Source organism: Equus przewalskii, chromosome 18 (assembly GCF_037783145.1).
Source record: "Equus przewalskii isolate Varuska chromosome 18, EquPr2, whole genome shotgun sequence".
Lineage (NCBI taxonomy): Eukaryota > Metazoa > Chordata > Mammalia > Perissodactyla > Equidae > Equus > Equus przewalskii.
In genome coordinates, this window is record NC_091848.1 from 34,942,224 (window position 1) to 34,954,008 (window position 11,785).

An 11,785-nucleotide genomic window follows, 5' to 3' on the forward strand; every position below is an offset into this window, starting at 1 on the left:
CAGTATATATTGTATTGCTTGTCATTTGTTCACCGTTGGGAACGTTTGGTGGTCCAAGGCCAAATGTCTACCACTACAAATTATAATTTTCCGGTAGTGCAGCAAGAAACTTAGGAGGCTGGTACAGCAAGTAAATATTCACAATATTTATTGATATGCCCTTAAATCCCCAAATTAAGTTATTTTTTACATAAAACTAACTTTTATTCCAGGTATATCCACAGCTCTTTGAATTTCCCCCTGTAGATTAAGGTAGTAATAATTATATGAAACTATTCCTTAGAAAAATTAACAGAAATTTTCAGCTGATGAGATTAGTACCACCATGTCCTTTGTGTTTTATAATGTAGAGTAAAAATGCCATTAGTTTAGACCAACTTGGATGGACTTAATCTTCTTTATACTGATTTTTGCGTGGTTAGTATTATTCAAAGGATGTGTGTAGAATTTAAATGTGAGCATAATTACTGAAAAGTTCTGTTGTGGATTCTGAATTCGTCACATTAATAGCTTATTTTAGGGGCCGGCCCCATGGCCGAGTGGTTCAGTTTGCGTGCTCTGCTTCGGATCCAGGGTGCAGACATGGCACCACTCATCAGGCCATGCTGAGGCAGCATCCCACATAGCACAAGTAGATTATGAAACTATGTACTTGGGGGCTTTGGGGAGAAGAAGAAGGGGGGAAAAAAAGATTGGTAACAGATGTTAGCTCAGGTGCCAATCTTAAAAAAAAATAGCTTATTTTATTATAAAATTCTTTTTAATAATGTCGCTTATGCTTTTTCTGTTGTTGAAGAACAATTTCTGTGAGAGAAGTATATTGGCATCTCCCTTGAATTCCAGAAAATCTGATCCAGTCACGATCAAGTCGCAAAAGAAAAGTAAGAACAAACAAACAAACACTGGAGATATTCAGAAGTAAGCGAATATGACTATTTATCAATTATTTATTGACCATCTACTGTAAGTCAGTGTTTTTTGGTGCATGTAGTCCACTGATTATCAAAATTTGGTCCATGAACTCTGCATGAATACTCTCCACTTGGTCTGAGATTAATATAAAGTGAAAATAAGAGAGCTACTCACAAAGCCTAGGTTCCTGGCTAGCACAAAGTGAGATAAGAAGCCTGTTTTTATCTTGATTGCACAGGATTTCCATGTTGTTCCATTTTCTCAAAATTAACCAGTTGGATTTCTTTTTCTCTTGGTTTAGATTCAAGTGGGAAAAGCTGGTCCCATAAAGGGTCATTCTCACTGAAGGAGTTTGATTTGGCATCTAGCTCATTCCCCCACCCTCTTTCCCAGTTTATGCATTACAGTTCTTTTCTATTATACAAAAAGCGTGAGTCGGGTAGTCAACAGTGGAGTGATTTAGTTTCCCTGCGATGCCCCTCCAGCAGTGGTAGTGTAGATGGTTTTATGAAGATAAAAGCTTTCCCGTAGTAACTCATAGTTGGAAAAGTTTAAGAATCACAGTCTAGACTTCAAAAACATGTAAGGGCTTCTGGTTCAACTGAGTAAGTATGTGCAGGTAATTTGTCTCCTTCCAAAATTCATAGAGATTTTGGATTTGGGGTGGTAAAGATTTGGGGCATGGAGACAGATTGGGGGAGCAGAGTTAAATGAGATGGTTGCTATTAAAAGAAAAAAACAGATGGATCTATCAGTATTGTTAATGCCAATATTATGCACAGTAGAAATCAAGAGAAAAATGATTAAAAGGAGAAAAGCAGATATTTCAATTGATATAATATTCTGCGTAAAGCATATAATTATCATGAATCTTCACGTATCTAAATATATACTTCGAAATATTTAAAGAAAAAATTACTGGAAGTACAAGAATAAGCTGATGAACTTAAAAAGCAGAAATTGAGAAACTAGTGGATTAAAGTTAAAGTTAAAAACAGATGAAGTCTAGTCTGTAGAACATATGAAGAATTCTTATATAACTTAGCGACAAAAGACAGACAACCTAATTTAAAAATGGGTGAAGGACTTGAATAGACATTTCTCCAAAGATATAAAAATGGCCAATAAACTTATGAACAGATGCTCGACATCATTAGTCATTAGGGAAATGCAAATCAAAACCACAACAAAATACCATTTCAATACCCACTAGAATGTCTCTAATGTTGCATGAATTTCACTTCAAATTAAAAACGATTAACAGAAAGATTACTAAGGAATTGAAAATTAAGAAAAACTACTAAGTAACTCATTGGTTAAAGAATAAGTCTTGATCGAAATATAAAACTGAAAATACTACACATCAGGATTTCTGAGATGTGGCTGAAGTGGTATGACAATTCCTGAAATACATTGCTGACTTAGAAAATGAATCAATGCAAGTTAACCTATTAACTGTTTAACTATGAAAAGCATGGGAGTGATAATTCTTAATAAAGTAGGAATAGAAAGAAACTTAACCTGTTAAAGGGTGTCTACTAAAAATTTTATTTCAGATATCATATGTTATGATAGAAAATTGAAATCACTCCCCTTTGGGTGGCCTGCTATTTACCACTTATTCAATTTTGTACTGGAGATTTCAGTCTGTACAGTAAGAGGACAAAAGGAAATAAAAGATATGAGCTTGGAAAAGAAGGAAAAAAGTTATTGTTATTAGAGGTGGAATAATTATATAGAAAATCCAAGAGTTCAAAGATACGTTTTTTAGAATTAATAAGAGTTTAGCAAGTTTGGTAGATATAAAATCTGTACAAAAAGTCTATTGCAAATGTGACTTTAATAAAGATTGTGTTTATAATAGCATCAGAAAATAAAAAGTACTTAGAAATAAATTTATTGAAAAATCTATAAGATCTTACGGAGAACATTATAAAGTTTTACTATTGTATTATATTTACTATTATATTAAAGAAATAAGCAGTATTCATGGATTGAAAGACGTCTAATATTATAATATTGCTAAGTGTGAGATTCCCCCCAACTGATATATAGATTGGATGCAATTGAAATCAGAATCCCAACCTTTGTTTTTAGCTTGACATACTGATTTTAAAATTTAAGTGGAAGAGAAAGGGCCTGCAGATAGTCCTGAAGAAAAATAAAAGGCATGGTCCAGGGATGGATGCTTTAGATTTATAGTAAGTAAACACATGTGGTATTTGCACAGGGATGGGTAGGCAAAATGATTGAGGCAACGTGATAGGTAGTTTAGAAGCACAAACACAGTTTATGGAGCCTTTGAGAGCTTTGGTGTTTTAAAAATGTGTCCACAAATTCTTTGATATTTCTTCCTTAAAAAGACAGAGCCCAAGTCCCCTCCCCTTGAATGTAGGCTGGACTTAAGTATACAAATAGAATGACCAGAAGGGACGTTATACACTTCAGAGACTAAGTCCTGAAAGGCACTGTGATTTTCTCTTTTGTATTGCTTGCTCTGGGAGGGTTAGCTGCCATGTTTGAGCAGCCCTATGGAGAGGCCCACATGGTAAGGAACTGAGGCCTTCTACCAACAGCTGGTAAGGAACTGAGGCCTTCTGTCAACAGCCAGTAATGAAATGAGACCTCCAGGATAGCCTTTGTGAGTGAGCCTTATTAGAAGGCAATCCTCTAGCCCCAGTCAAGCCTTCAGATGACTGACCAACATCTTGACTGGACTCTCATGAGAGATCCTGAGCCAGAATCACCCAGCTAAGCTGCTCTTGGATTCCTGACCCTCAGAAACTGTGAGAGATAAGTGTTGGGGTACTTTGGGTAACTAATACAGTAGTTGTCATTGGAGATCAGTGGGAAAAGGATGAACTTAATAAATGCTGCTAGGACAATTGATTATATGGGGAAAAGTGAGCTTGCACCTCTACTCATACTATATATAAAAATTAAGGTGAATTAAAGATCTGTATTAAAAAGACAAAACCGTAAAACTTTTAAGAAGATAATGAAAGAGAATATCTTTAGAGAGGGATGTTTTAAAGAACAAAACATAATTAGACTATAATAAGGTTAAGAATGTCTTTGTCAAAACACCTTTAGAGAATAAAAAGATAAGTCTTACTCTTCAAGAAGATATTTTAACTTATTTAACTGAAAAAAAATTACTATGAGAGAATGGCTACCTATGAGTGAGAAAAAGATCGGTATAAAAATAGGCAAAAAACTTTGACTTCCCAGAAATTAAAACCTGAAAGCTAACACCTATGAAAAGATATTGAATCTTATTGAGAGTCAGGGAGATGCAAATTAAAATTACAGTGAGGTAACATTTTATACTCCTCCTATTGGAAAAATTAAACTTTGTGGAATATGAAGTGTTGTAGAGGATAAGAGGCACTTACACATTTGGTGGGAGTGGAAACGGTTGATCCGTTGTGACTCTTGAGTGTGGACATTAAAAAAAACTTGGAAGACATGTACAGGAATGTTCCCAGCAGTACTATTCGTAACAGCAAAGAGCCGGAAGCACCTACATGGCCAGCCGTAGAACAGAATACTGTCCAGCAGTGAAAGTGAATTCTAGCTAAGAAGAGCATGTGTGATTCAGGAAAATGTTGAGTGAAGGAAAGAAGTTGTAGAAGAATACATGTAGTGTGATTCCATATACATGAAGTTTAGAATCATGCAGCGCTAAGGAATACAGTGTTTAGGGATACAAACGTGTGGTAAAACTTTTTAAAAGCAAGAAATAAGAAACTAAAGATAGTGTTTGTCTCTGAGGTAGGGGACAAAGAAGAGGCCCCAAAAGGGATTTTAAAATCAATGATTTTTTTTTCCCCTTAAGTATACCATACATACATTAAAGTGCAGTAATCTTAGGTGTGCTTTTTGGTGAATTTTTACATACGTATAAACCACGCTCCAGATTAAGATAGAGAATATTTCCAAAGGTTCACTTGTGCCCTTTCCCAGTTGTATCCCCTGCCCTGTAACCAGGATGTATTGTGATTCTTACGTGTATTTTGTAACTATCCTCTTGTAAACTATTTGTTTTCATGAAGTAGACCTATATATGCTCTCTCAGAAAGATCTTTAAGACGTAAATAACAAAAGGAAACGACAGAAGAATACGATTGCTTTAAAAAACAGTGTGTACTATATAAAAATCATATTTTTAAAAAAAGTTGGTTACTTGTGGGGAGGCAGATAGGAATGATGACATATATTTCCTACATTTCTATTAATTTTTTTATAATGAGCGTGTGTTCATACAGTACTTGGTTACTATAAATAAAGAATATCCAGGAGAGTTCCTGAATCTGCACTGATTCTATCTCGTTACAAATATACTTGGGAACTCATATCCAGCATTGCCAGAAGGGATTCTTCAGCTCTGGGAAACCAAATTAATGAGACTAACCCTGGACTCCTGTTTTCTCTTATCAACTGAGAAGGTGGTTCTTGTTAAGTTTGCAGAGTATTTAGGTTGATGCAACTAAATATGTGGTCTAGATACTCTAATCTATGAGGGATATTCATTTGTTCTTTATGTAAGATCTTTGTCTAGATTTTATTTTATCACACCATATGCTGCTCGTAGGTGCTTTGGGACACAGTGGAACTTATGGTTTTTCATATTATTTGTGATCAAAGATTTTTTTTTCTTTAATTTTAAAAATAAAAGCTGGGTGATCTTTGAAAATCACCTAGTTATCACCATTTGAAGACAGCCAACATTTTGGGAGATTTCTGCCATTTTTAAGCATAGTTGTGTGTATGTTTCAGTTTTTTTATAGTTTTAAAAATATTTTTATTGTCTCATAACCTGTCCTTTTATTCTCATTTCTTTTACAGGATTTTCCATTATATTACAAACTTCATATTTTCATGGCCAACAGCCTTTTAAAGTTGCTTAGAAATTTAGAGATATGCTCTTAATGCTGATATGTTGATATATCTCTCTGTGTCTAAGCAGATAGTTGATGTAAAATGTGTGTATAACAAAATGTCTATTCCAGAATGGTAAAGAATCTAATCATGGACCCTTTCCCAATAGTAGAGATAAAAAATGTAGAATTTCTATGATTAAATAGAAACTAACATATCCTTTTTCCTGATTTAAAATGTCATTTCCATTACTTTTGGGAATACTGTACAGTCTTTCATTGTTTTGATGCGATCTACCTTTTAAATTTCTTTTGAGAATTAAGAAGTGTTTAGATTTGTCTTTTGCTTCCTTTTCTACTGTTTTTCACTACATTATCAATACTTAGCCTCTTAAGTTTTGCTCTGACCAAAATACCTGAGACAAGGAGATGGAACATACTCTTTCTGATAAATAAGCCAAGCAGCAAACCAGACCACCTTTGGCATAAATAGCTAATCTGGCTTTATCATATTGGGTACATACCACTTGTCTTTCAAAGCACTTAAAGTTTGGTAAACTATTTCTTTTTTAAGGTATTTGTCACCTAAATCTCAATTTGGGTCAGCATCACAGTCTGAAGTTGTACAAGAAGGCAGGAGAAACTCCATATCTAAGGTATGTAGATGTTAGGGATGTTCTTAGTTTGGCACGTTTACTAATACTATAAATAGATTGTTTATACTTATAGTTTCCTAACTTTTTTTTAAGTCACAGTAGTAAATGGAACACTTTCTTAGTCATCTTAGGCTCAACTAGACTAGGAGTAAAGGCCAGATAGTAAATATTTTAGGCTTTGGGGGCCATACGGCAGCCACAGCTATTCAGCTACGCCATTGTCGTGTGAAAGTATCCATAGACAGTATGTAAACAGATGAGCTGGTTTTTTTCCCGTAAAACAATTTACAAAAACAAGTGCAGGCTCAGTTTGGTCCATGGGCCATAGTTTGTGGATCCCTGACCTGGATAATCAAACTCACAAAACTGAATAGGCTGCCCCCGCTACCAGCTTCACTTAAAAGAGTATAGGATGGGAAACAAAGCATGCTGGTAGGGCAGCATCAGGGATATCTGCTCAGCAAGTGTTTGCACTGCAGAACTCCTGAGTGACAGCCTGGAAATGAGACCATGCAAATGAATGTGGTAACCACCCTAGCTTAGAAGCCCCATGCCCCATAGAGTCAATTGTTTATTGTAACAACCCATGAGTGCAGCTTCCAGGGGTCCTGGTAAGGAACACATCTAGTCAAAAGAGTTGGAAGTCACTTACAGAAGCCCCAAGCTTTGGCTTCCTGCTAGGTGTTTATAGATCACTCATAGTTCTCCTAGTGCAGATGCATTTCGCTAATAAGAGTAATTTTTACCAGAAGCTATATGGCCTAGTAACATAGGTGACATTGCACCTTTATCAGGTTTCCAGGAAAATAGAACTAAGAAAGGTAAACTGACACAAAGGGTTGATTTCCTACATAGATGTTTTGTTAACTTTCTACCCCCAAGTTCCTGAAATTTTTTCAATTCAGCTAGGTGGTTTTATAGCACCTAACGTTTGATAGACATTTACCATGTGCCAGATAATATATGTATTCCCTTTGCTCTTCATGGCAACCACCAACTCTACACGGTAGGTATCCTTCTTGTGCCCATTTTACAGTTGAGAAAACTGAGGCACACAGAGACGAGAGACTTGCCCAAAGTCCCTCAAGTATAGGTAATAGAGGGAGGAAGCAAGTCCCGAAAGTCTAGCTCCTACTGGAACTGAGAGGATTGATGGAAGAAGCATTGTAGGGCTGGGATATTTTTCCAGCCCTGGTGTTCATATTCACAGCAAAACTAGGTAAGCAACCTAGAATTTTTCCAATCCAAACCATATTGATTCATAAGAAATGCTATCATGAATGATAAATGCAAAGTAGATAAAAGAACAGATTTAAGGTCTCCAACAAGAAGGAGTAATTTTTGTTTTGAGTCAAATTCTCATTGAAGCCTTTCTTCTTAAGTTTTTCCCATGGTCAAAACTAACCCTAGGTCTTCACCGTAGGTGAGAAGAAGAATTATACTGGCTAAAGCAGGGGTTCTTAACCTCAGGTCTGTGGTTAGAATCCAGGGAATATATATAAATTTAGGTAGAAGAAAAAGTTTATCTTTACTTTCACCTAATTCCTTTAATTATGAATGTAGACAGCAAAGCATAATACTGTTAACAGTTCCTGTGACTTCGACATCAGTAGAAAGCACAGGTTTCATCACGTTACATTTGTTGCAGATCTCTTGAAATATCATTTATATTCATCCTTGCTTCAATATTGCAAGTTATTAGACTTGCCACTAGATCTGATTATTTAATATATTAATAGATATACATTACTACATCGCAAATTTTAACATTTTAATAATTGTGTTGCAATATAAATCGTTCACTTTATAATGCTATGTGTTTATTTTTATATTTAAAAATAATGTTCTCAGAGGAGGTCTGTAAGCTTCACCAAAATGCCTAAAGGAGGACATAAGGATTAAAGGGGAAAGTGGGGTTTATATGGGCTGGAGGAAGTTTATAAGGTCAAAGAGAGGTCAGGTCATGGTGGCAGCTATTGGCCAGATATAGGATCTGGGTTTTGGGTTTTAATCTGTAGGTTTTTATGGGAGTGAAAGTGAAGGAATGCCTTAATCTAAATTGGCACAAATAATAAAAATACTATTAAGAATTAATATACCTTATTAGTAGTAATAATAACTACCTTATAATCATTCTGCTTTGGTATCATTGTAATTAGACATATATTATGACTTGATAGTTTCCTCTGTTTCACTCAGTCTTTTTCTATTTTCTACAGGAAACTGACAGTAGTGATGTAAAGAGCCCTACGTGGCAAGACACAGAAATTGAGGAGGACATGCCAACGCTTTCTCCGCAAGTATGTCTTGAAATTCAAGACCAAGGTACACAGTCTTCAGTAGAGTCACCTATGCCTCAGTTATGTGCTAATGGAACGGAACGGTGTCTTGAAGGAAAGGTCATAACCAGCCCAAGCAATCATGATAAAGAGTTATGTGTCACAAATCATGAGGAACCTGACGCCAGAGCTCCCTGCTCTGGAGAAGCTGCAGACAAGCCTAGTGGCAAAACAGAGAATGGGTGCACTGTGTCAGATACGACACAGACACTTGGAAATAACACAGTTGAGACAGAAAATGAAGAGTCTCACCTACTGATCAATAAAGATATTTCCAAAAGAAAAAACCAGGAGTCCTCATTTGAAACAGTCAAGGATCCCTGCTTTTCTGCAAAAAGAAGGAAAATGTTCCCCAAAGGTTCCTTAGACCAAGAGGAAACAGAAACCAATTTTACGCAAAAACTGATAGATTTGGAACATCTACTTTTTGAGAGACATAAACAAGAAGAAGAGGACAGGTTATTAGCATTACAGCTTCAGAAAGAGGTGGATAAAGAACAAATGAAGCCAAACCGGCAGAAAGGCTCCCCAGATGAGTATCAGTTACGTGCTGCGTCCTCACCGCCAGACAGATTGCTAAATGGACAGAAGAAGAATTCCAAAGACAGGAACTTAAAAAGACAAACTGATAGAGAACATTTAAAACCTCGGAGAGGCTCAAAAAATGAAAATTGGCAACCTGCTTTAAAGATCCAGTTGAAACATTCAGTTAATGTTAATGGAAGAAAGGTGCCGAATTCTGCTAGAGATAATTGTAATGTATCTAAAAGCACTCATTCCCGACAGCCTAGCAAGTCACAGAAAAGTATTTTTCAGATGTTTCAGAGATACGCAAAGTAATGCTTGGATAAAGGGAGTGCTTTGTAATTAGTAAGCTGGATTGTGAAGCTCTCTCTTCCATCTTAGAATCTTTAAAATTTTTTCGTTAATTCTGCACTGTGGGCACACTCATTGTCCTTAATTAACGGATTGTGTGATTCCAAGGGAGGAATATAGAAATGTGTTTCTGCCAAACTCAGTGGTAAGCAAGGGTCCCAAACCTTTTTTTTTAAAAAAATAACTGTGATATACTAGGTTTGCTAATCCTTATGGATATAAAAATGCCTTGGCCAACCCAAGAAATCTTCAGGTGCCATTCTGAATCTTTCCCAAAAGTGCATGTTTTATGGCCTTTGCTCACCTTTTTGTCGTGACTAGTAATCAAAGCAAGATTATACTATATCAAGTAGTTAAGGAGTCCAGGCAGGGTTTAAAATCTAAGTTTTCTTGCTTTCCCATATATTTGCAGAGCACTTGAAATGCATCTTCCATAACACTAAAGTTTCCACCTCCACTTTAGTTATTTTAAGCATTATAGCATTTTCTTTCATTTAAAATGGGTTAGGATCAATGTGAAATCAGAAATATCAGAGTTTTCTGGAAAACTAGGCATTAGTTGACAGAAAGGAAACTAGGCTCTTGATGTAAAAGGAGTTGAGAGTTGGGCTGAGGTTGGGTGGGATGGATTGGCAGTATGGAAGCACTGGAACCCAGTGGGTCCTCAGAAACTGGGGCCAGGATGGAGTCGCAGGGGTAGTTTGGCAGAGCATTCGCCCTCCTCCTGTCTTTGCTAAATGACACAGGAAGCATTTGGGCTTTACGGTTTTTCACACCATAGTATCTGGTGTCAAAATCAAGATTAGTTACTAAATTACCTGAAATTTTGGAAATTCACATTTCTATTAATCTGCTATTCCAGGAAAACAATGGGAATTTACTGTAGGAGAGTTATATCACAGTATCCTCTGTTGTGCAACCTGAGACGTAACCATGTGTTTATTTCCTCATATTATCATTTGTATTGATCCTGACTTTTTATTTGTATTTATGGACAGAAATACAAAGTATGATACTTGGATTTTGCCCTCTCTTACCCCTGAAAGTTAAATCAGAAGGCAGTGATTTCGTTTTGTGAAATTTAACTTCGAGACTATTAATCTTTTGTTTCATTAATATGAACAACTTTGAGCAAACAACCAACAGTTTTAACAGCATTTCTGTTGATGTCCTGGTCCTTATCCTTTTAAAGTAAAAATATAATAAAATGTCCTAAAGCTAATTCTAGCTTAAATTTGTCAATTTTTTATACATTATTAAGATGTTTTTCCTCCAGATTTTGTAACTGAAATTCTGTTAATCTGTGCATACTTGATGGCATCTACTTCAGTATTGATTGGGTAATTATGGGTAGAATTCCAGTGCTAATATAAGAATTTTGTTTGTCCTTTCTCCAAAAAAAGGTGATTGCCCTCTGAGTAGTGATTGTGCTGAAATGTAGTCAGGAACTAACCAAATTTGTCCAAAATAGACTAAAATCGGTCTTCTCCTCAAACCAATATTCTTCTAAGAGCAATTTCACTTTACATTTTAGAGTAGACATTGTAACTCCTCAAATTAATATTTGCGTAATTAAATCTTCCTGGAATAGTCCACGACCAAAAAGGGGGAGGGGGGGAGTGTGATGCATTTAGGATTTAACCACAGATATTTAACCATGTATTTGTCTGTGAAGAAGTCTTCCTGACTCGAGTTGGTTTTAAGATCAATTTTAATTTCTCTGCTAGTCTTTCTGGTAGTCCCACCACGTATGCCTTTTTGTTAGAGACTGTTAAATGTTTTGTGTCAGTAATTAGAAGGCATTGCTGCTTTCTCCTTTCATTTCTGTGGAGGGGGTATGAGAGTGTTCAGTTTCTCAAGGAGCACTAAAACTGCAGAGGTCGAGAATCTGAAAATTAAAACACTTATTAAAAATAAAAATGGGCTATTATGTATATTTTACCACAATTAAAAAATAAAAAGTAACTACATAAAAATAAAAAATTCTGCATGATAAAAACTACCATAAAGGAAAATTGGAAGACACGGCAAACTGGGAAAGAAAGAGACGCAGCTCATCACAAGGAGCTAACTTCCGTTCTATAAAGTAGCTGCCGGTGCACTAAGAGAAAGACTGACAACC

At 35.9% G+C, this 11,785-nt stretch overlaps 1 protein-coding gene across 1 annotated transcript in view; it reads left to right on the plus strand.

Moving 5' to 3' along the window:
- The window catches only part of RNF168 (ring finger protein 168), a 31,187-nt gene extending 20,302 nt beyond the window's left edge, over nucleotides 1-10,885 (plus strand). The window contains exons 4-6 of the mRNA XM_008533790.2: nucleotides 797-918; nucleotides 6,367-6,448; nucleotides 8,668-10,885. Of these exons, the coding sequence (XP_008532012.1) occupies nucleotides 797-918; nucleotides 6,367-6,448; nucleotides 8,668-9,627 (1,164 nt within the window). The 3' untranslated portion in view covers nucleotides 9,628-10,885. The remainder of the gene's footprint in view (nucleotides 1-796; nucleotides 919-6,366; nucleotides 6,449-8,667) is intronic.
- The last annotated feature ends 900 nt before the right edge of the window (nucleotides 10,886-11,785 follow it).